At 42.3% G+C, this 25,872-nt stretch overlaps 1 protein-coding gene across 12 annotated transcripts in view; it reads left to right on the top strand.

The window, feature by feature from the left end:
• Nucleotides 1-6,270: 6,270 nt before the first annotated feature.
• The window catches only part of LOC149313572 (abl interactor 2), a 61,400-nt gene continuing 41,798 nt past the window's right edge, over nucleotides 6,271-25,872 (top strand). For all 12 annotated transcript variants that reach the window (XM_089519361.1, XM_089519356.1, XM_089519360.1 and 9 more), the window contains exon 1: nucleotides 6,271-6,412. In XM_089519361.1, coding sequence (XP_089375487.1) covers nucleotides 6,296-6,412 — 117 coding nt within the window. In that variant the 5' untranslated portion in view covers nucleotides 6,271-6,295. The remainder of the gene's footprint in view (nucleotides 6,413-25,872) is intronic.

Genomic DNA, 25,872 nt, shown 5'->3' with positions numbered 1-25,872 from the left:
CCACCACCAGCAACAGGGACCAGCACCTGAAGACATGTGGATTGGTGTCAATCCATGGATTACCATTCTGAGTACCAATGATTTAGGTTATACGCTGAAAGAATTGATGCTCCATCTACAGTCTTCTCCCTGTTCCCTCCCAATACTCTTTGTGTCCCTTTTCCTTACAGTCACCCAGCTATCTAACCTCTCCTGCTCCCCTGCATTTTCCCTCCTCTCTGTAGTAACTATCCACACACCTTCCCCTCCAGTCCCTCCCATGCGATACACGGTCATCCTCAGCATGCCTAACAGAACCTCTTATGGCTTTTCTCAGCATATGACGTGTTTCTTTTTAAAAGCCATATTGGATAAAAACTTCAAACACTATTTAGCACAGGTGCAAAGCTTGTTAGCCCTCCCCCTGGCCTAATACAGTTCTTAAATTACACAGTACAAATTATTTGATATAATAATAAATTATTTGATAACTCCAGCTAAGATTTCTAAGTGGAATAGTCCTGTCGAATTGCTGGAGAGCTCACTCTTAAAACTTTAAGCTCCTACAAAAATGCCATGTGCAACCATTTCAACCTTGAAATTGGCACTGTCTTCTAGACTGAGCCATTTTGAGAGGCGATACTATAGAGCCTGCCTTCCCTGGCTCTCCCAGGGTGGTTACAATGGTGGGATTTCATTTATTTGATTTATATCTTGCCTTTCCCCCTGAACTGCATCCAAGGCAGCTGGCAACATAATTAAAGAACAAATACCAATGAAAACACAATTATGTTAGAAATATTAGCCAATAAGCTATTTATAAATATTAAAACCTGTAAATACGTTAAAAAGCATTATTCATCTGTCCCAACTCTTACAATGAGGTTGCAACTGGAGTACTAACTGTGATAATCACAGACAGGCTTTGCTAAAGCTTGATGTTAGGATCAAGGGCAGGGAAGCTTTTGGATCTAATTTGTCTCTGAAGGCCTCTTTACAGACTGATTCTACAGACTAACACGGCTATATCTTCGAACTGCTACATATGTTAATAACAAATAGGATCTTAATGTTTCTGGTTTCATCAAGTTTTACATAATTTGTTTTTTATAAAGCCAGAAAGCCTTATGCCAGGACAGACCTGCCAGAAGTGTCACAAAACATGCTTTTGATATACTTTTTTTTATTCTGTTATTTCAGATGTTTTTCACATTAAAGTAAGTTAGAAATAGCAGCAACAACAACAACAACAAAACAAAAAGAAATGACTGAATTAAACCTGACTGAGACCAGAAGGCTGTGGTGTAAGTTTATATCATGTAACAATTGTGCTGAGGGGTCAAGAAGTCGGAAAAGGTTAATTTTGGGGAACGGAAAAAGTGTGGCGTTGTTTAAAGTACAAAACGATGGCAGTGGGGAGGCAGCCATCCATCTCTTTCTTCAGTCTATTATTATTATTATTATTATTATTATTATTATTATTATTATATTCTCCCATCCTACTTTTTCCCCCCTGCACACATTTCTTTATGTGAGAAATACTCCCTCTGCTGCACTCTTCCTTCTTGGAGCCAAGATCCTACATCAGTGTAAATAACAATTTGTGGAGTTATGTGTAGTGCAATTTATGTGGATAAGCGATCAATATGCATGGCCAGTAGCCCATTGTACAAATGTCATGCACAATGTGCATAGGCAATGTGCATTTGCATGCACCTTTCTTATACATACACTAGATAGCAAGTGCTTGAAGAAGCAGGTGGCTTGAGTTCAAGAGCCTCAGGTAGTTGCAGGTTATCTGAGCAAGTTGAAGGGAGAAGGATGAGGATGGCCATCAGCCAGTCCAGAAGTCCCTGTGGCAGTATAAGAAGCCAGTAAGGAGTAAATAAGAATGATCAAAACTAGCCAGCTCAAGGTCATGAAAACAGGAATTCTATTAATTAAAATAAAATAAGAGCAAACAGGAATGCTAGAGAGTACTGCCGGTCAACAAGATAAGACAGGCAGTTAGGGAAGTGCTGGGATATTTAAGGGCAGCTCCTTCAAGGCCACATTATGTTTACTACTGAACAGTATTTGAGATCGTTTTTCTCTCTCTCTCCCTTTCTCAACAAAGGATGGGTGCATGTAGTCATCAGCATCTTTGGCTTCTGCCATCTCCTCCTGGGGAGCATGGTACCGCATGGCCTCATCCCCCAGCTCCCCAGATTCAAAGACAGAGCTCCATGATCAGGAGCTGGAGGTTCCTGGTAATCTGCCACCACTTCTTCTTCCTCCTCCTCCTCTTGTTCTTCATCCAAGTGATGAGTTAGGACAGCTACTGAGTGCTTTCAAGCACTATTGCATGTGCAGAGGTTCTGCATTCACAACTCCATTCCCACCACCCTCAGGCGGATATGCATGTTGTGCATCGTCCCCCTTGATTCATGGGAAGAGGCGAGTAAGAAATAATCCTAATAATTGTAATAATGATATTCACTTACCAGTAAGCAGCTGCTGGGATTGATGGGGGTCACCTTCTCTGCCGATCAAGAAGTGGCTGCCTGATGTTCCCACAGTCCCTCCCATGAGTAACCTCTGGTGTGAGGGGGATTTGTGACAAGAGGTCGTTTTTCTACCTGTTGTGTAGGGGTGGATCACTTTTTGATCGACAGAAGAACAGATCCTTGTCGATCCCAGCAGTTGCTTACCAGTAAGTTGGGCTGGTGGGAGAGGATCTGGCCAGAGTCCACTACTGGGATCCACTGTAATTACAGTCCTGATGGTTGTGTGTTGTCCCCAAAATTGACACAGCAAGTGTAGCACAACCTAGGCCTGCGTATGTGATCTCTTCTAACTCTATGATTCTATGATTTTATGTTATCAACAAGGGGCCAGCATGGTCTAGGGGTCTGAATATTGGACTGTGGCTCTGGAGACCAGGGTTCGAATTCTGCCTTGGCCATGGAACTCCATTGGGTGACTTTGGGCAAGAAGTCACACTCTCTCAGCCTCCTCAGGGGAAGTCACTGGCAAATCCCCTCTGAAAAAGTATGCGGAGCAATCTTGTAGGACCTTTGAGAATAAGGCCCAAAACAGACTGCAGAAATAACCCAGTTTGAGACCACTTTAACTGCCCCGGGTCTGTGCTAGGGAATCCTGGGAAATTGTAGTTTTGTGAGACATTTGGCCTTCTCTGTCAGAGAACTCTGAGGCCACAATAAACTACAATTTTTAGGATTCCCTACTACTGGGCCAGGGCAGTTAAAACGATCTCAAACTGGGTTATTTCTGCAGTGTGTTTTGGACCTAACTGAAAGAGAGAAATTGGCAGCAGGAGTTTTCTTTCTTTCAGTTAATCGCAAAGGTGCTACAAGACCTCTTTACAGACTGATTCTACAGACTAACACGGCTATATCTTTGAACTGGCTGAGAAAACCCTGTGACAGGGTCGCCATAAAAGTCGGAAAAAACGACTTGAAGGCACCCAACACACACACAGGAGCCAGTGTTTTTCAATGGGTCCTGGAGGACTGGGAGATTTAAGAACCAACCTGTAACTAAATGACCAAGCAAGTCAACAATAACGACTTCGTGTCCAAGTTACCATTTTACCTTTCTGTTTTAAAAAACTTTTGTTGCTGTTTGCACATGCACTTGGCCTGAGTTTTGAAATTATAACACGCTACTAAACATTGGACATTTAGAGGGGTTGAGACATCATAGGGAGAGAGAGAGAGAGAGAGAGAGAGAGAGAGAGAGAGATGGGTTGTGCATCACATATTTTGGTGGCAGCGGTGGGATGAGAAGGCCCAGGGTGCTGTCAACCTAAAAGGACAGTGGTATAAGATAAATTTAGAGTGGTTGTTACATTATTGATTATTCATGGATTTGATTAATGTGTTCTCTCTAGGAATATCTAGGTCCTCCTCCAGTGCAACTCTGTGGTCAATCTTGACTAAAAGTTGTGCTGGAGGACCTAGAGATTCCTAGAGAGAACACTCCATTAGGCCTTTGTAGCTCCTCCAGGGCAGTTCTATGGTCAGTGTCTGTCAGACGTTGACCATAGAGTTGTGCTGGAGGACCTAGAGATTCCTAGAGAGAACACTCCATTAGGCCTTTGTAGCTCCTCCAGGGCAGTTCTGTGGTCAGTGTCTGTCAGACGTTGACCATAGAGTTGTGCTGGAGGACCTAGAGATTCCTAGAGAGAACACTCCATTAGGCCTTTGTAGCTCCTCCAGGGCAGTTCTGTGGTCAGTGTCTGTCAGACGTTGACCATAGAGTTGTGCTGGAGGACCTAGAGATTCCTAGAGAGAACACTCCATTAGGCCTTTGAAGCTCCTCCAGGGCAGTTCTGTGGTCAGTGTCTGTCAGACGTTGACCATAGAGTTGTGCTGGAGGACCTAGAGATTCCTAGAGAGAACACTCCATTAGGCCTTTGTAGCTCCTCCAGGGCAGTTCTGTGGTCAGTGTCTGTCAGACGTTGACCATAGAGTTGTGCTGGAGGACCTAGAGATTCCTAGAGAGAACACTCCATTAGGCCTTTGTAGCTCCTCCAGGGCAGTTCTGTGGTCAGTGTCTGTCAGACGTTGACCATAGAGTTGTGCTGGAGGACCTAGAGATTCCTAGAGAGAACACTCCATTAGGCCTTTGAAGCTCCTCCAGGGCAGTTCTGTGGTCAGTGTCTGTCAGACGTTGACCATAGAGTTGTGCTGGAGGACCTAGAGATTCCTAGAGAGAACACTCCATTAGGCCTTTGTAGCTCCTCCAGGGCAGTTCTGTGGTCAGTGTCTGTCAGACGTTGACCATAGAGTTGTGCTGGAGGACCTAGAGATTCCTAGAGAGAACACTCCATTAGGCCTTTGTAGCTCCTCCAGGGCAGTTCTGTGGTCAGTGTCTGTCAGACGTTGACCATAGAGTTGTGCTGGAGGACCTAGAGATTCCTAGAGAGAACACTCCATTAGGCCTTTGTAGCTCCTCCAGGGCAGTTCTGTGGTCAGTGTCTGTCAGACGTTGACCATAGAGTTGTGCTGGAGGACCTAGAGATTCCTAGAGAGAACACTCCATTAGGCCTTTGTAGCTCCTCCAGGGCAGTTCTGTGGTCAGTGTCTGTCAGACGTTGACCATAGAGTTGTGCTGGAGGACCTAGAGATTCCTAGAGAGAACACTCCATTAGGCCTTTGTAGCTCCTCCAGGGCAGTTCTGTGGTCAGTGTCTGTCAGACGTTGACCATAGAGTTGTGCTGGAGGACCTAGAGATTCCTAGAGAGAACACTCCATTAGGCCTTTGTAGCTCCTCCAGGGCAGTTCTATGGTTAGTGTCTGTCAGACGTTGACCATAGAGTTGTGCTGGAGGACCTAGAGATTCCTAGAGAGAACACTCCATTAGGCCTTTGTAGCTCCTCCAGGGCAGTTCTATGGTTAGTGTCTGTCAGACGTTGACCATAGAGTTGTGCTGGAGGACCTAGAGATTCCTAGAGAGGTGTCCTCTCAGGTAAAAACATGGTGTTTTTGTTATTTGCAGCGTTTCCACATTGGCGGGCGTCCTGTGTCTCTAGCGAACGTGGAGGGACGAGTGTATAGCTGAGGGCTTTGACGTCTGCGCAGTGAAGACCGTTGCTCTTAGTCCGTTACGAGGTGGACTGGTCGTAAAGGAGGGTTGCTCCTCTCACACAGAGAGAGGGAGGGGCGGGGCGTCTGAAAGCGCGCGCACAGGAGCTCGAGAGCGGACCTTTAGAGACGGTCCTCTCACAGAGAGAGAGAAAGGGGCGGGGCGTCTGGTGGCGCGCGCACGAGGGGGCCGTTGGAGGAGGACGTTCTAGAGTTCTTCTCTCACGGAGAAAAAAGAGGCGGGGAGAGGAGTTGAGGGGGCGGGGCTTCCGGCGGCGCGCGTGCACGTGCGCGAGAGTTGGACTTTGGAGGAAGAGGAGGACGCTCCTGAGTTGTTCCTCTCAGAGAGAGAAAGAGAGAAAGGGGCGGGGCGAGGGAAGGATTGGGGCGGGGCGTCATGGCTGCGCGCGCACACGAGCGCGAGAGGAAGAGCAGGAGCAGGACGTTACAGAGAGAGAGAGAGAGAGAGAAAAGGGGCGGGGCGTTTGGCGGATGGCGCGCGGGAGAGGACTCAGAGGAGGAGGGAGAGGTTGTTAGAGGGCGGTTGTTCTTCTCATAGAAAGAGGTTGGGGGCGGGGCGTCGGGCGGGGGCGGCGTGCGCGCGCACACACAGGAGCGCGAGAGGAGGCCGTTAGAGATTCAGGAGGCGGCGGCGGCTGTCTGCGGGAGGGAGGCAGGGAGGGGCGGGGCCGAGGCGAGGAAGGGGGCGCTCGCGGGAGGATGTGAAGATGGCGGAGCTGCAGATGCTGCTGGAGGAGGAGATCCCGGGGGGCCGCCGGGCCCTCTTCGACAGCTACACCAACCTCGAGCGGGTGGCCGAGTACTGCGAGACCAACTACATCCAGGTAGATCAAGGCGGAGGAAGAGGAGGGAGCCTATATATATGTGTGTGTGTGTGTGGGGGGCACTCTTTTATTCCCTCCCTCACTCTCCCCAGGGAGCAGCGCCAGGGGCAAAGAAAGGGCTGTGTGTCACAATGTGCGAGTGTGTGCTCCACCCCACCCCCTCGCCCCCTTCTTTCTCCCTGAGAACCGCCTCAGATGCTCCTCTGGAGGCCTGGCTGCGATGAATGGGGCGGCCTGAATGTCCGGGGGAGAGGACAGAGAATGAGGCGGGGTGTGTGTGTGTGTGTGTGTGTGTGTTTCTGGGGTCTGCCTCAGGTCGCAGCCTTTTTGGGGCGGCCCCGATGCAGAGGTTAAGAAAAGGGGGGGACGTGAGGGAGTCAGGCATTGTGGGGTGTGTGTCTCTAGGGGGGTAGGGAGAGGCTCCCCATGCTGAGGCTGGCTGCATTTCGGCACCTTGCCTCTGTGTGTGTGCATATATATATATATGTATATATGTGCAGAGTATAGTGATAGTAACATCAGGATGGGCGACACCTGACTGGTAGCAATATGCCTGGGGTAAAAAACAACAACCAGGGTCTGGAGATATGCACGAAGTCTGTGAAGTGCAGAGGCCCCTGGTGTCTGCTGGGCTTTGGTCCCAGGACCCCTTGTGGATGCCACAATCTCTGGAGGCTCAAGTCCCATGATGCACAGTGGAGCACGAAAAGAGTGTCCCTTCTAATAATCAAAGGGCAAAATCCAGGTTTGTTTTCTTTGGGCATCCATCTGTTTTGGGAATATTTCCCAAACCGTGGCTAGTTGAGTCCGTGGAGACGGAGGGCTGGCTTGTCTGAAGGCTTGGGGCTGGGAAGAGGATCCGCATGTTTCTCAGGAGATGATGGCCACAACGGATGGACGTCCCCCTACCTTTTCCATTGCATTCCCAATAATACTAGTTGAGCAAGTAATTCAGATTCCTAAGGTACCAGACTGCCCCCCCCCCCTTTTTGTTGTTGTTGCTGGAATGGTGATCTGGCCACACTTTTGGAGGCGATGTCAAAGTACACTTGAGGTTCAAGGCTCCAGCTGTGACTTGGGCTGTATCCACACTGCAAAGATAGATAATCCAGTTTGACCCCACTTTAACTCTGATGGCTGATTGCTATTGAATTCTGGGAATTATAATTTTGTGGGACATTGGGCCTTCCCTGTCAGAGAGAGCTCTGGTGCCACAACAGCCTACAGTTCCCAGTATTCCCCAGCATGGAGGAGCCATGGCACTTAAAGCAGTCTCAAACCAAATTATGTCTGCAGTGTGGACACAGCCTAACAGCCTTAGCCCTGACTGTGTGCCTAGGTGGGTTGTTCCTGCCTGGAGACTTTATTTTCTGGAAGAACATACTGTAGGCTGAAATAATCCTTTGGCATTTGAGAAGGGATCCAAAGGAAAGCCTGTCAGCCTAGTATCTGTGCTCCATGTATTTTAGGTAGCATCTTCTTCTTCACCCCAGTTTTCTTTCTCACACGGAAGAGGTGCTGTTGTTCATGTCTGCATTAGGACTTGGTGTGCAGTCTCATTATATTGGATGGTGATACAGTTCAATAGGAATTAGAGAACAGCCAAAAAGAAAAAAGAAGAAAGGCTGACCACTTGATGGCCAAAAGCATGGTGTTGGATGGGGGAGCGGATGCCACAAATGATGACATAATTATGATTTGCTTTCCATGCTCACTAAGGGAGAAATAGGATGTGGCTAAAACCTCAATGTAGGTGGTGATGCTTCAGATTGAAACTGTGAAGCTGCATCTATTTCTTGGTACCCACTTACATTTCTTTTAACATATCTGTGAATTATATTTGCTCAAGCACCTATCAGAGTCCGGCATTTATTAACATAGGTTAGTAAATCTGAGCTTTCTGGACTTCACGTGTTGAAACAGGAGAAAAGGAGGGCAGATTTCCCCCATCTCTCTTGCAGTATTACATGGGGCTTTAAACAATTTGTTTCTGTAGCGCGTTTCTGTACCGGAGATTAGCCTGGGCTGTGATAGTGATCATACACAGTCTCAAACCTTGGAATGGCTCCCAGTTGTAAATAAATGTAATTCCAGTATATCTGCACTGTATCTTCTTTTCCTAAGGTTTTAGCTTAACCGTGGCTTCTAACATGCCTTTGTTTTTTCTAGCCATATATGCACTGAGAAATTATGGTAATTTTAAAAAGCTGAAGGAAGAGCACATTTAAAATGGCAAAATGAGAGGATGCTCTCTGTTCCATTTATGCTCTCGAATGACCAGTTCTGTCAAATGGATATTCAATCTTCCTGGCATGTTCAGAGAGCTTCTGTAGTTCATCTGTTCGGTGCATGGCTTCACCATGGTGCCCCTTATATACAATAGCTTTGTGGTTCAGACTCGACAGAAGGCTTTCCTTTGTAGCAGAGACACAGGATGAGTAAGATCCTTTTTTTAAAACTGAGCTTGTTGAGAACTGGTAGACTTTCAGGTTTTTTTTTTTTTTAGTTTCTGCTTTTAATCATAAGGAAAGAGTGGTTTGTGGCATTTTGACCTGTAGATAATTGAATTTTTGATCAGACTTTTCTGAAAATGTGGAGTGCTGTAGCAAGGGAGCTGCTTCCATCACCCTCTGATGCCATTGCCTTGGAGGATTTCACTGAGGATTGCAGAAAGTTAAGGAAGCGTTGTCTTCAGAGATATACACAGTCTCAGATAGATAACGTTTTAGCCAGCTATGCACATTGAGGCCTCTCCTCCAAATAGTTTTTGTCTATTTTTTTTTAAAAGTTATTTTTCTGTTTGGTCCTTTGTTACTTACTGTTAAGCTGCATGGTATGAGTTAGATGGCTAAAATTGGTAATAATAGAAAAGATACCTGAATCGCGGTGAAGTTGGCAGATGATTGGGAATGTGCCATGTGAATAAAACTTGTTCCTCAGGGTGGCAATTTGCTGGGGAAGAATGAATTATAGATTGGCTGCTGGTAATTATTATTTTCCCCAGGGTTTGCTGGGAAAAAAAGATCTCCGTTACCAACATGCTACTTAAAATTATCGCGTATTTTTCATTTGGGTAATAGCTGGGTGGTGTTACAGTCCTCACATTAACTTAAGCAAACCAAGCCAAAGGAGTCTGGACCTATGAATTTGCCTTAGCTATATTAAACTGTTCAAGTGTTTTAAGACATTGACTCTGTTGATTGCAAGATTGGCAGGTTGGCCTGGGTGCCGCATGATGGGGTGAGCTCCCATCGCTAGGCCCAGCTTCTGCCAACCTAGCAGTTCAAAAGCATGCAAATGCAACCAGATAAATAGGTACCACTCCAGTGGGAAGGTTCTGTGCAATCATGCTGGCCGCATGATCACAGAGCAGTCCCTGACAATGCTAAGTCTTCAGCTTTAGTAATGGAAATGAACACTGCCCCCTGTGGTTGGACACAACGTGACAACTTTGTCAACGGGGAATACCTTTACCTTTAACTAAGGAGTTTATCACCGGGGGGGGGGGGGGGATTGGGCGAATTACCCGTAAAAATTGCAATTAACACAAGAACCATTATTCCATGAATGGTTTGTTGCTGTTTCTTGCCTGGTTATTCATGGGATAATCACACTTCAATCACGTTTCATCTTGACATTGTATGAAAACCATTAGCACAGTTGCGCGATTATGATGGGTTAATCACTGTTTTACTTCCAATTGTCCCCTGTATGTTAAGCCCCTAAGAAAACAAATGATTTTGCTGGACTGAGCAAACTCTTGTTATGCAGGCTGTTCCCAAATAGATGGTGAGTCCTATCCATATTTGCGCAGGAGCAAAGGGCTTACTCCTAGATATGTTTGCAGGATTTATGACTACTGCAAGGCAAATTAAAAACCTAACCACTTGTGCCATCAAGTCGACTTTGGCTTATGTTGACCCTATGAAAGAGAGACCTTCAAGTCATCCTATCATCAACATCCTTGTTCCAGATCTTGCAGACTCAGGGCTGTGGCTTCCTTGATTGAGTCTATCCATTTGTAATACAGTCTTCTTTTTTCTACTGCCTTCATTTTACTCATGACTTGTCCAAAGTACGACAATCTCAGGTTTTTCTTCTCCTGTATGTTTTTTTTTAGCACCTTTGCCTGATGAAGAAACCAGTGTTGCTTTGAATGCTTGCATGATGTATTTTGTGCCTTTTTGGTTCGTCCAATAAAGGTATTGCTGTTTTGTTGTTTTTGGATGGCAGTTTCATAGGTGTCTTAAAAAAGATATTTAGTTAGGTGCTGAAGTGCTCTGTTTCTTCTAAACATTTTGTATTGCTACCTGGCTGCAAAAATATGCACATTTCTTTTTTCTTTTGTGGTGTATGCAGGCAGAAAAAATGGCTTTCTTCTCTCTACTCATGCATATATTAAATGAAAAGCTGGTGATTTATATATGTATGCACCTTTCATGACTGATATGAAATGCATGCATTTTTACATGAAGTGACAAAGGAGCCCGTTTTAATGCAGCTTGACAAAGAGGTGTTTGTGAAGACAAAACTATGTGAGGAAATGGAGTGCAAGGAGAGACCAGAGCTACTGATGACTATTTCTAAGCAAATATGAGCCCTTCAATCTGATTCTGAGAATGACATCATGGATAATACTATATTGCTAAGTAACAGTTTGTACTTACTGCTAGATGCTAGATTTCTCCAAGAATCTTACTTTGAATTGTAGTTCTGAATCTGTTTCTGTATGCTGTCATAGTTTGAATGTATGACTGTAGCAGGACTTACTGTAATCCATTACGATGCGGAATAAATTGATAGAAGGATTTTAAAACAGGAAGTGTTAACATTTTACAGTAGTAAATCTAAATATTTATACTGACATTTCCCCCCTTTCCATTGAAGAGGGAGAACTTGAGATGGCTTATACAATATATTCCATTTGAAAACAACAAACTATCAATTAGATATAGTTTCTCACCTCCTAGCATCCCTAGGTCTCTTTTTATTGTTGGGTCTTTGACAACACTGAAAAAATATTCTAAATCTTTTTCTTTTTTAAGGAATATGGGCACAGTTCACCCAAAGCCAAGCGATTTTAGGTTCCTTTGCGAGTTCTTAAATTCTCTGGTCTACATAAAAAGAGTTGTATCCCAAATTGTCCTCTGAACTGAAGAAGTGTTTGTGTGAATGAAACAGCCTTAGACATTGGGGTGATGACAGAATCAACCTGTAGACATTTCAGCCTACAGCTCTCTCTTCTTTTTTAAGTTTCACCCTGTGTTTGACTCCTGACACAATCTTACAAACAGGCACATGAGTTCCCATGTTTCTTAGGAGATTCCTCAGAACATAAATGCTCTAGGTCTATGTGATTGTCACCCCAATATTCCAGTAAGTTTAGCCCTGCATGCAGTGCATCACAATAATCTAATTGAAAGCTTGCCAAAATGTGAGTCACTGGGATCAGGCTTTCCCTGTGCAGGCAAACAAGGTGATGCTAGTAATAGGCACTTTGAATAGCCTGGATGCCCAGTGACAAAGGTCTCTTGGATTGCCAATGATGAAGCTGGATGTAGGACATCTCCCAGTTCATGCATCCCATCATTCAAGACAAATGGGAACCTGTCTAGAACATGCTGTACATCCAAACTCTAGGAACCACAAGCCATAAAGCACTGTCTTGTTGGGACTGAACATACTTATTTTATGTCCTGCCCTCCTCCCAGCATAGGATCCAAGGTAGTTTATAAATTTATTAGTCCTTTTCTAGCTTGCTGCCGAATCAAGATCTGCATTGTCTTACCTAACTGGGGTTACAGGGACACCTGGAGCTGGGGAAACACCAGCCTACCTCTGCTGCCTCACTCAGAGGTTTGTGCTAAGTGTCAAATAACATGGAGAATAATTTGATTTAGAAAAATTTGATGTTTCAGGTGTATTGAACACCATTATGCCTGCTTAGAAAGAAATTGTGGATTCAGTGGAGCACCTGCCATTAAGCACAATGGGGCTTGAGGTCCACTTTTTTTATCCATGGGGACTGAGGGCAGAACGGATATCCTATGCATATGAAGGGCAGGCTGTATTTATTATCTCTTGCATCCATCATGCCACATCCAGGAACTTGTTAACAGTCAAGATGTGCAAGTGTCAATAATATAAGAAGTCAGGAATACCCTTCCAAGCATTTTGTCATTTCTCTGAGGCTTCATCAATTAAAACTGATCCCATAAAATCAGTCTCGATGGTGATTTGGACTCGTTTACAATAGCTGTATTATGAATTATATTCACAGTTTTACAGTTTCATAAGGAGGGTCAGATTTTAATAAGACTGAAGCGTGGCTTTGGTGCGGCTTCAGGACTCTTAGGACGCATGCATAATTTAAACAGTATACCTCCAAAGTAACCCGAAGCAGCTTTATTTTGGCCTGTCTGTATGGACCCAATGTCTTCTGGAAACCTCTTAACATAATTAAGGAATCCTTTGGATTCCACAAGTAGTGAGGGGTAGGCTGACTTAACTGGCACATCCTATCTCTGATGGAAAATGGCTTCTGTCAATCTAAGCTTTAGCAGGAAGTGGTCTGAACATGTCTGTCGGTCTTAGTAATCTTCCTCAGTCCAGGCACCTGGTTTCACACTTATTTAAAAGTGAGTTCAGATGTATTTTCCTCAAAATGTTGGGCCAATAATACATTGAACCAGGTCCATGGTTGTCATGATGGCTATGAATTTTTGAGCTGATCTTTTTGAAGTCTCTCAGTCAGTTCCAATGGAGTGGTGTGACGCTTTAGCCAATTCAGGTTGGGAGATTAATGGGCAGCATTGTGGTCAGCAGAGTAACAGGATTTTTTCTCCTTGGTCCCATGCCAGGTACAGACACTAAATCCTAGCACCTTAGAGGACGTATCTCTTGGTGAGGAAGATGGATACCTTAGAATACTTGTAGCACCTTCATTTTCTGACTCACCATCCAGTATTGGAGGCTACAGTTTTGTACTTACATGGATAGAAAAACTAAAAGGGTCTATATGTTTAAAAGAAACAAACTATATAGAGAAAAGGAGACTATTTCTAAATTATTATTAGTTTTAGTTACATCCATAGCTAAATACAAAACAGTGCAATGTTATATTGAAATAAATGATGTGACGATTTCAGTGTTCCCTGCCATAGGTTATAAATTAGCCCTATGTGAGCAAAACACAATCTCATCACTTCTCACAATGCTGCTTTAAAAACCCGTTCTCCTTCCTGTGATGTAAAATCTTGGATGCTTTTACTTTCTAAGTTTAAAAAGGGTCAGTTTGTGGGATAGCTGATGCTCAGAATGCATCAGCGCTCTAGTTATTTTGTAAGAGTTATACATTTCTTGCTGGACTAAGAAAATCATAATGCTATTGACATAAAAAAGGTGGTTTACTTTTTTCATTCCTTGAGCTCAGAAAATGTAAAGTTCTCCCTCTAGAGGGAAATTGATTGATCTCGGGGGATTCTTCCAATTAAATATGCTTTTGGGGTAAAGGTTCTCTCCTGCTGGGCCAACATGGCATTTTTCCAGTGCTTCACTCTCTGTGGCATCTGCAGATACATACGGTGATGACTGTGCATTATATAGGGGATCAGATCTATCCCTTCATTGGAGAATAAATTTTCTGGATAGTGAAGCCCCCATTTTATTTAAAGACAGCTTTCTGTTCAAGAACAACAGAAGGTGGGTTCAGAACCTCACAACTAAAAAAAAGCACACACAAGAGTAACATGTCTTCAGAGTGGACAACTTAAAATGGGATTGAGGGAGCGGAGGCATCATATTGATGTTAAAGGCCGTCATGGAATCAAAGAAGCATGGAATTGGAAGGGACCACAACAAAACACGTCTAGTCGAACCCCTTGCCATGCAACTAAAGCACTCTTGAAGGAATAACTACCTATGATGTTATCATGGTAGTCTGCCCCACACTGCGAGATAGTTATTCTAGAAGTTAAGGATAGGATTTGCTATTCTTCAGGAACTTGCAGTCCTTTTGTAGTCATAGTGCTTGTAGCACATGTTGGTTCTGGATATTCCACAGTATAAAAAAGTCTGAAAGGGATAGGTAGTTATAGCTTTCCAGATTGTTTGAAACTGCAGTTGCATAATTTCTCACTGTAGACTACGCTGGCTAGGGCTAATGGGAATTGCAGTCTAGCAGCATGTGGAGGACTACAGCTGAGTAGGTGGTTGTCAACTGCCGCTGCATCTGGTAATATTTTAGGTACGGTATGACTGTCTCTTACTAGATGAATTACTCATATAATACATTCATTTCTGCTTGACTTCCATGGAGAAATGACTTCTGTATGGGAAACTATATCTTGTGAGAAACTGCCCTGTAGGGACAAAGCATTATCATTAAAGGGATTTAAGGAGGCAGAGGCAAAAAGATCGGATTTGTAGCAGATTTGCGTTGTGCAAATACTTCAAGCATCTAATGTTTTCAGTATATACTGGACAGATTTAGCAGGCATTAGTAGTCTAATTAGGATACTTTTAAACTAATGTTCCCTGTTTTTCTTTGAAAAAAACTAGCTAATGTCAGTTATTTGTGTTCAGTAAAAAGTTTACTTATGGAGTTTATAGTTACTCTGATAGAAATAAAAAATGGCAGTTCTCATTGTCTATATGTGTTTAAAGCATCTCTTGATATGCAAATAGGATGAGATTGAGGTGTTGCTGTTTAAAGTACTACATTTTCTTTGTTATGGATCTGCACTACAATTTTATTGTTATATAGTATTGTACATCTTTGGAGAAGTTTGAATTGGTGAAACCGATTTGGGGAATGTGCTTCTATTTTGCTTTGCAACTACACTAAGTAGCCATTGTCAGAAAAGGTGTGCATAAGATGTAATAGTTTATAATCAAAGGCCCAAACTGTCTTATAACTTCCTTCTTGATGGAGGCACAAGCAGAAAAGCAGGCTGGCTTGCTTATTTTTTTTAAATGTCCTTCCCACCTTTCTCTTTATGCACAACCCTGGGGAGTGTATAGGCAGGTTTCTTTGGATGAAACAAACAAAAAAGCTTGGTTGCCTTAATTCAGACACTGATACCGTGGAGGATATAATACGTATGTTTCTGGTATATAACCTGGTTTCAAGTATATGAACCAGCTCTTCGATTACATATTCTAATTACAAATATGTAACATATATAATTGGTTCAAAACAATCTGTATAGAGTAAGATGAGAAATTACTCCAGGTTAGTTGACTCTTGCGCAGGATAGACATACATCCTGGGTGGATCAAATCATCTTCAACTTAAAGCATACTTCAGAAATAGCTCTCGTACTAATTCTACCTGAGTCTGTCCATTGTAGCTTTTAAATTCAGTGGCTAATTGAGAATAACAAGTCATAAACAAAAATAATAATTATTTACTTTTTAAATTTGTCAATACTACAAGCTACGTTCCGTTGCTTTTTTTAAGGCTGCACCTTTCAGTACATGAATCTCTGTGGCCCATTTCTTCTGGTTTTGAGGCAGGAAGTGGCATACCACTGTGGTGAACATTAAGTAAGAGCCTGTGCCTAGAGCTATGTGTCAGAGTCAGATTTTCTTTAACAGCAAATATAGTTTTGTTGATAGTGGAAAACCTTAAAGACCTTAACTTGCATCTTACAACTAATCTACAGGCCATATAGACAGTTTAATCAATATTTTTGCCACAATTTATGTGGCCTTTACATACCAATAAAATTATAACAATAAAATATTACATGATTTCACAGGTAAACAACTTGTGTCCAGGCTTGGATTTCTGGTCGCCAGCAGTTGTGGTGTTCTTATCTGTCATTAAAAAAAATAGTTTTATTAAATCGATAAATGCATACTACATGTCTATGCCTAAAAAAGATGCAAGGAAAAAACACTACTAACTAACCAAATATAACTAAGAAAAGGAATGATAATACAGAATAAATAAAGGGAAAAAAGCTTCCAGCCTATCCAACGATGGCTCTTTAATATTGCTCATCTAAAGGCCATAACAGACCAGCAAGAAGGGGCGGCTTTTGAAGTGACCCTTTCCAAAGATGAATTGAGGTTGTGGCAACCACATACTGTGGCCCTAATCTGCCTTGAAACTGTCCCAAAAAAGAGTGGAGAAGATTTGCTCCTTTTTGAGCTGGAAAAATGCTGGCTTTTGCAGCTCTGCCAAAGTCTGAAGACGACTTCAAGATACTCTGGCGGCGTACAGCATGTAAACGCCATGCTGCAGGAGTCTCTTGAAGCCGCCCTCCTCTCGGTGGCTGTCCGACTTCGGGGCGGCTTCAGGGCAGCTTCAGAACACGTATAAACATTGTGCTCTCAAGCCATCCGGGTGGTGGCTTTAAAGAGCTGTCTGTTCCTCCCCTATGTTAAATTCTAGCTGGTCTCCAAGAGTCCTAGTGCAACACTCAAACTGCTACACCATTATGGCCTCTATTAGCCCGCTAGAATTTAATAGAATGAATGCAATAAGTCTTGAGTTGGTATACATCTGTCTTTTGAAATGAAATTAATTTTAATTTCTTGTAAGACATCAGAGTCGCATGCTTCGTAGGCTTGCAAGATCAAGTCTGCACATTTCTAGAATCCAGAGATCTATCAACCAGATCAAGATGCAAAACATGGCTTTCCATAGGAGACCCATGCTAATTACCTACTGAATAGTTATAAAATGGATTGATATGCATGTAGAAGTACAAATCTGGGCTACTGTGGAAAAAAAGAGTTCAGTTGTTAGGCCCTGTTTCTCCACTAACAGAGCTGGACAACAGAATCATCAAAGGGAACCAATTAGTATTTGCATTTTAAAGGTCAAGAACACAGTTCTTTGTTGTAGGTTTTAAGGGTAGCAAATTATATTATGCTCAGTGATACAGTTCTGTTATAGAGCTTAATAATAGTGAAGCTCAGCAATATGCATCTTCCCAGTAAGTGGCTGTGTAATTAGATTGCTTGTCAAGACATTCTTAGGCCTATGACTTCAGTTGAAACCAGACTAACAGTTTCTAAGTACTTATACTGTATATAGGTTGCTAACTTAGAAGTATATAACAAAACAAAATAAAACTTCAGTTACCACGAGACTTATTATGAATAATAATAATAATAATAATAATAATGATATTGAAGTGATTGAAGTAGATGGGAAGTGATGGAAGATGAATGATTCTGGAGAGTGAGAGGATCTTGAAACTGCATCAAAGTCAGAAGCCTGCTTCCCAGCATTTCACATACAAGAACAAGGACATTTGTGTGCAAAGCAGAAAAAGATCTGGAGAAGGGGAAACATATGCGGGAGAAAGAAGCTGAACATCTGCTGTAAAGTGTCTTTTCATAGATAACTGCAACCTGTTTCTTCCACACTCTGTTTCACACACAGAACTAATCATGTTTTCCTGCCCAACCATTTTACCAACATGCCTTGTTCTTAATCCATGCATCCCCCACTTAGAATAAAACTGGAGGAGCTGGTTGACTGAGAGGTAGTTGGAATGAATGAATGGAAGAGACTGAGGCTGCTGAGGTTCCTTAGGTGGTGCTTCTGCTTAGTTCCAAGAGGAGAATATTCCTGGGTAAGGGTGCCAAATGTGAGTAAAACAGATTTCCATGGGGAATGAGGAGATGGTGAGAAATTATGTCATACTAACCACTAACCACTTATAATTTTTAGAGAGGAGAATTTTATCTTGATAAAACCATAAGGAAAGTGTTTAGCAACTTATCAAGTCTTGCAGATGTCTCTTTGTGTCAGTTGATTCAGGCCTTCATTGCTTCACAGGTGTCTTGCAATATGCACTTCATAAACTAGAGCATAATGAAATGTTTCTGTTGTGGTTTGTGTAGAAGTATGATATTAGTAAAAAAGCTGATAGTTGCTGAAGCTATCTAGGATTTCATCATGATGAGTTTTTTTTTAAAAAAGACCCTAAAATGTACATGCAAGATGCTGCATAACTGAATTCTGTCATGGTTGAATGCTATTTTTACTTCCCCTAAAATGCTGTAATTAAAACTATAGGAGATCTGATAGACAAGAGTGTTTCTATTACCTCTGCTGTAATACATATGCAAATCAAGTGGTGGAAAGTGATTATTAATATAGCTTCAGTTTCTAGCAGCCATGTAAAATAGGCATGATTGAATTTATAGTTCAGCTGGATGGTCAGTGTGTGAATGTTTAAAGATCGCTTCTGGAAACCTCAGGATGAAAATAAGCAGCCATTGAACTGGCACAGTAAGAAGGAATGTAGGAAGAAGCCCATCAGTATAGCAAGCCTCAGTAGGAGACATGTGAAACTGTGTTGTGTTAAGGGACAAAGTGTGGTAAACAAGAGCCTGATAGAAAGAGGCTTGCAGATTTAACATATGCTTACACAGCTTGTGGCTTTGAAACATACATTATAGTGTGATTGTTACGATGTAGCAATAAGATCTTCTCACTGAAGCCTGGAGTTTAATTGCTTGCAAAATCTGGAGAATGTTTTTTCACCTGTGCTTAATAATAAAATCATTACAATTTTAGTGCCTCTTGACTGATTCTTAGTACCTTTGGACTACTAAAATGAAAAAAAATCCTTTCTTATTTCACAAGTGGTATTAATTTTAAAATTATATTTGATGAAAATACCTGAGTGGTAAAACAATTTCAAAGGTTGGAAATCTGTTGCATTACAGATTTGAGTAGATTGCAAGTCCCATGATCTCTCAATAGCATCATTACCACTGAGTAGCACATTGTAAATAGACACTTCCCTGGGTGCCTTTGACAGGAAAAATGTGCCCCCATGTTGGTGACTGCATGTATTTGGTTCCTCCCCCCCCCCCTGAGCAATGAAGAAGAGTTGAGCTATTTTTTTTTGAGTTCTGAAGAAATAAGATGCCATTTATGATTTGAGCATATACTATTGCACGTTGCCTATACACAGCCCAAAGGTTGTGTAGACCCAAATCAAATATAATCTAAATATAAACAAAAAACGGAGACATTTAGTTCTGTTGAGTTGCTGTGTTTATCCGCCCAGCCCCCTTAGAATATTGGAATGTGTTCTCTACCAGGGAGGCTTTTTGTCATATCATTCTTCTATGCCATTAGTTGTAGATTTACTGTCTTTCTAAAGCAGTACCTTGATTGATACCTTCATATTCTTTATCACCAGACTCTGAAAGCTCATTATTCTCAAACCTGTATACATAAAGAGTCATAGGGAAATAGGTTTATATTCCCTGTTAATAGGGGGAAAACCAGGTGATATTAGGTAGACTTCCTATGCAACAATTCACCCTGTTTAATATACAGTTAGCCCTCCTTATCCACTGATTATTTTATATCCACAGCTTGAAAATATTCCAAAAAAGTAAAAATTCCAAAAAGCAAACCTTCATTTTGATATAAAGGACACCATTTTGCTGTGCCATTATATTTAATGGGACTTGAGCATCCATGGATTTTGTTATCCTCAGGGAATCCTGGAACCAAACCCCAGTGGATAACAAGGTCTCACTGTATTTTGCTTCATTACTACGGCCACTCAGCATTTCTTATTTAATATCTATTGACTTGGGGATGCCCTGTCCATGTGATGAATTGTAGTGTTCTCCGCAAAACACATTTCTTTCTCAAGTGTGCACAATTCTTAGTTACGTTTTTGGGTGAAACCAGCCAGAAGTTGTGCATTCTCAGTTACCTGCAGTGATTATGTTAATCTAAAATGTTTTATTCGGAATTTATTTATTAATATTTTGCTTTCCTCCCCAAATTGGGAGTAAAAGTAGCTCCCAATTTAAAAGAATACTAGTAGAATTAAAAATATACAAAAAGTGAGCATTAACATTGAATCGAATTATTACAGCATTAAAACAGATCACACAATAAATGAATAAAATGCAGTTTAGAAAGAGAAAAGCTCTGAAAAAGTTCAGTTAAAACCATACAGAACCCCCTGGCCTATTCTTTTAAAACTTATTGTTTTAAAAGCCTGACTGAATAAAAAGGTTTTATCCTGCGGAAGGGAGCTTCAGAGTCTAGGGGCAGCCACCCCTCTTTCATGTCCCCACTAACCATGCTGTGATTATCTCAAAGCCCGGTGTGGCTCATACAGGGAGATATGATCTACTAAATAACTTGGATCTGAGCTATATAGGCTTTATAGGCCATAACCAGCACTTTGAATTGTGCCCAGAAACAAACTGGCTTTCAGTGGAGCTGTTTCAACAGTAGCATTGTATGATGCCTGTAACCTGCCCCAGTTAACAATCTGGATGCAGCTCTTTGGCACACTCTTCAAAAGCAGCACCAAGTAAGGCTACATTAGTCTAAATGAGATGTAATGAAGGCATGTACCACTGTGGCCAGTTCTAGCATCTCAAGGAATGGGCACAGTTGTGCACAAGCTTTAAATGTGCAAAACCAGTCCTGGCCACCACAGAAACCTGAGTTCAAAGATGAGACCATGAATAAACCCAAACTGCAAACCTGTGTCTTCATGGGTACTTTAACCCCATCTAATACAAGCTGGATCCCTATTTCCTGATCTGCCTTCCAACTAACCAAGAGCATCTCTGCCTTGTCTGGATTAAGTTTCAGTTTGTTTGCCCTCATCCAGTCCATTACTGATGACAGACAGTGGTTTAAGAACAGTACAGTATCCTTGGTTTGGGGTGGAAAGGAATAGTAGAGTTGGATATCATTCACATATTGATGGTGCCACAATCCAAAACTCTGGATGACCTCAGAAGGTTCATGTATATGTTAAGTAGCATGAAACCTGAGGGATCCCACAGGTCAGTGGCCAGGTTTTTGAACAGGAGATTTCCAGCACCACCTTCTGACTTCACCCCTCCAGGAAGGAGCAGAGCTGCTGTAGAGCAAGAATTGAGAGAGATGCAGTATATATCATGGCTACTTATATGCCATAAATTTCAGTTTATCTACTCACTTCTATTCCTTGAAGGCAGAAAAGGAAAACACTGATTAACATCTAGAAACGAGATGGGCAACTTTTGTCCCTCATGATGTTGTTGGATTGCACCTGTCATTGTTCTTCACCATTCACTGTGCATTCTGTAACTTGTGGGGTGTTTTTCCCAGCAACATCTAGAAGACCATATGTTTTTAGGAGAAAGTTCCAGGGTTTGGATGCTACTGCAGAATTGGATTGTCTATAGTACTTGCCAAGGGGTTCTTCAGCAGAAAATCCAGAGCTTTTCATGAAATCTTAAACTTTGGGTAGGTCTCAGCCTCAGAGGATGAAATGGCAATCCCCCTCTGAAGAAACTTGTCAAGAAAACCCCATGATAGACTTGTCTTAGTGTCCCTTTAGTCCTTTCTTCCCAGGATAAAGGAAGAAAGCCTGAGGGGGTCTGGGAAAGTGGGTGAAGATTGCCATCAGTTACTGTTGATAGCAGTTCTGCTTCAGTCTCTCTATGCTTTCTAGCTTTAACTTCAGAGGTGGCTTTGTCCATGCTTTCCAAGGCCAGAAGGTAAACTTCGGCCCCATTCTCACTAGCCCATTTGCTCTTGATAGAACTGAGCAGATCTGGTTGCTCCCATACTGGGTAGAAGTTCTCACTACCCTTTACCTTGATTGATGCAATTTGCCCCTCTGAAGTTCACATTTGCAGTACCGCTTTAAAATGGAGCCTCCATTGTTGTCAATCAAATTCACTTTTGCTTTCGTCAAAGGTGGCATATCCTACAATCATTGGCCAACAGAATTGGTTCTTTCCCCCCTCCTTTTTAAAAAACAACAACTGGTGGCAGTGTGCGCATATTCTGTCAACTTGTCAAATTTAAAAACCTCCAGGTGTGTGTGTGTGTGTGTGTGTGTTGTGTGTATTTGGATCATTGCAGATTATGGCAACCCTAAAATGACCCCATCTTGAGGTTTTCTTGGCAAGATTGGTTCCGAGGAGATTTGCCATTGCCTTTCCCCTGAGGCTGAGAGAGTGTGACTCCCCCAAAGTCATGGGTTTCCACAGCCTTCCCTCTGAATGCCAGGCTCTAGCTTCCCCTTCGCTTCCAGCCCAGCATTTCCTCCTCTTTGGAACCTCTTCCCTTCTCTTCCCTTCAAGCCCAGTGCCACCTCCGAAGCCCTTGCCTCCCCCCCATGCCATCCTCTTCTCTTCTCTTCCAGTCCAAAGCATGCGTGTAATCTGTCACAATAATAATAATAATAATAATAATAATACCTCACCTCAGAATGCCATCTCTGAATTCTCTTTCTTTGCTTTCCCTCCAATTGCCACCCCAGAATGCCATCTCTCCTTACATACACACATGTAGCAAAAGCATTCACACATTGTATTAATTTGTCAAATTGAAAGGGAAACTTTTGTAACATTTACATTGTAGCATTCACATATTCTGTCTCTTTCACACACACACACAAAATTCCACTTGCAGTGTGACGTGCCGTGCTGGCTGCAAGCAAACGAAAGGGAAATGTAGCACAAGCAGACACATTCTATCAATATGTATCAACCTGTAGAAAAAGTATTCACATAATCTGTCAAAAATAATTACAAAGAGAGAGAGAGAGAAATCTGCCTGTGAGAGGGGAGGCATGTTCCACCCTCTGCCCTCCCTCTGACTTAAATCCCTCCCCTGAACTTGACCAGATCATGACCGGGGCCCAGTTCACATTCGCTGGCAGCAGGGAAGAAACGGGTTTTCCAAAAAGATACGGGAAATAATCCACTTTCGGAAAAACCACTCTAAGGGGGAGTTGCCCTGGATTGGGGGTGCAAGAGCCTAATTCTGATGTGTTTAAACTGGTGCCAAGGGGAACTTCTGGCTTTTAATCCGGGTTACAATTCAGTACAAAAGGTAGTCTGAAAGGCCCCTCAGGTTATAAGGCAGTGAAGCCCTGTGACAGGATGAAGGGGTGGCACTGAAAATCAAGCAAGTGCAGCTACAGATGGGAGAACTTTGCCTGAAATGTATTTGTGACATTGTTTTAGGGGTACGTTCTCTCGTTGTAACATAATGTTCTGTTTCATGGTTTTAAGCTGCAGCACTTTTGTTTAGTGTTATAAACAGAGTGATGCTACTGGTAAATCCTTATCTAAATAAACATTCTCAGTGTTCAGTTTTCATTGAACTAGCATGTTAAAAAGCTATTTTCTGCACTCTGCAATAAAATGTGTAAATGGAGGTTTAAAATACCTTGGTAGGCAATTCAAGAACAAATGAAATTATTTATAAGCATGGAAGAAAATCTGTCTATGTAAAATACAAGCATACTTCAGTTGACAAAGTAGATGTGTTCCTGGGTATTACTAATCGAACAGACACTGTGGTACCAGAGGCAGAAGTAATATGGGAAGAATAGGAATAGGTTCCTACATCACAAAAAAGAGAAGCAGTTCAATAACAATAAGGAGGGGGAAAGGGCTGGGGAAAAGCAAGAGAGGCAGCATGTGTATAAGAGTAAAATCCTGTGAAAGGAAATGAAATATTCTCTATAGAGAAGTAAAATATCTGAACAGTTTGAAATAGGTGGAGGAAGGGGTGTCCGGGTGTGTGTGTGTGTGTGTCTTTTTAAAGGGTTTCCTGCCAGAAAAACCAACACATTTTGAGAAAAATTGGAATAGTACAATAATATTAGTATGCTTTACAGCAGTGGTTCCCAACCTTCCTAATGCTGCGACCCTTTAATACAGTTCCTCATGTTGTGGTGACCCAAACCCATGAAATTATTTTTGTTGCTACTTCATAACTTTAATTAAATAGGTGTTTTCCAATGGTCTTAGGCGACCCCCATGAAAGGGTTATTCGACCCCCAAAGGGGTCCCGACCCACAGGTTGGGAACCACTGCTTTACAGATTAGCAGGCTAGTGATCCATGGATTTGACTACCCACAGATTGCCAAAGCCCATGTAGCGACTCTGATGTGGACATGCACACGTTGCTGCCCATTTAATAATATGGTGTGCAGTTGTCCTTATTTTTTCCCATCTGGTGGGGAGGACCTGGACTGAACATCCATGGATGGGAAGAGTTTACTGTACTTGGTTTTCAACAGTAAGTAAAAACTGAACAATAAGGAACCTTTTTAGTTTTCCTAGGCCTGTTACAGACTGCCAAAATAAAGCTGTTTCGGGTCTCTTTGGAGGTATGCTGTTTAAAGGATGCGTGCATCCTAAGAATCCGGAAGCTGCACCAAAGCTGCACTCCAGTGCTTAGGAATGGAGTGTGGCTTTGGCGCAACCTCCGGACTCTTAGGACCCATGTATCATTTAAATAGCATACCTCCAAAGAGACCCCAAGCAGCTTTATTTAGACAGTCTGCAACAGGCCCTAGTTTATGAGGAACAGGGAAAAGAACCTGTAATAAAGCAAGGGAAATTATGGTGCTGCACCTAGTCCTCCATAGTGCCAAGCAGACATACAGCCCTCATTCCTATTAAAAAATAAAACAAAACTGAGAAAAGGAACCCCAAAAGTTGCAATGATATATGGTACTGAATATAATCTTACTTACTACATAGTTTAACTGCTACATAGTTTTTAAGAAATAAAGTGAGAGAAGTAAATATAACAACACTTTGTCTGAAATAGTTTGTTATTCTAAAAGAAAATTTCTCTTAATCCAATTTACTTACCCCCTCCCCCCCCACAAAGAAATGGCTCTGGGGCTCTGCTTGTTTTTTTGGGGGGGGGCAGGGGAGGATATCTTAAATGGCTCTGCTTTTTGGGGGTGGGATGAGGAAAAACATTCCCTTCAGTTTCCTGCCTTTTTTCTGGCCTACACATCTCTTATTTGCTTATTTATTTATGTATTTAAGTTGTTTCTGTATTGGCTCTCAACCTTTAAGGGCCCCCAAGACAATGAACAGATAAAAGCAATTAAAATATTAAGAGGGCCAGCATGGTGTAATGGTTTGAGTGTTGTACTACAACTGTGGAGACTGATATGAGTCTGAGATCATAGTGTTTATTAAAATATCAAAGAGCCCTCTGCCAGTATAGTGTTTAGACTAGCACCTGTGAACCTTGCTTCTTGTATTATGCTTAATGTAGCCATTAATGGTTCCTACTCCTACTTCTAGTATATCTCATATGTATTGCAGCAGTTCATGGTACGCCATGGTGCTGCTCAGGGCCTTTTACAACCGTCATCCTCATTCTGCAGAGCAACCTGTATGAGATGATGATTGGTAGCCATCCCGGGGCCTTCATCCGCTTTCCACTATTCCCCTGTAGACCAGGAATTGCCCTAGACTTTTTTATCAGTTGTGTCCTCACTATGCCCATATTGCTGCAGCTGCATCGGCCTCAGTCATCTATTGTCTTCTTAGTTAACTCACAATGAGAACAACATACTACCTTGATGACAAAGTAGTCCCAATGCAATAGTTCCTAATTCAGAACTGTGTTGAGAAGGATAGACTGTATCCCCAAATAGAGTGGGTTTTTTTTTTCCTTTTCTTCAGTTGTATA

The sequence above is a fragment of the Sceloporus occidentalis genome, unplaced genomic scaffold (genome assembly GCF_023333645.1).
Source record: "Sceloporus occidentalis isolate IW3139 unplaced genomic scaffold, rSceOcc1.0.p SCAF_4, whole genome shotgun sequence".
NCBI classification, from domain to species: domain Eukaryota; kingdom Metazoa; phylum Chordata; class Lepidosauria; order Squamata; family Phrynosomatidae; genus Sceloporus; species Sceloporus occidentalis.
The sequence above is the reverse complement of the archived record's forward strand: the minus strand, read 5'-3'. Positions and strand labels throughout refer to the sequence as shown.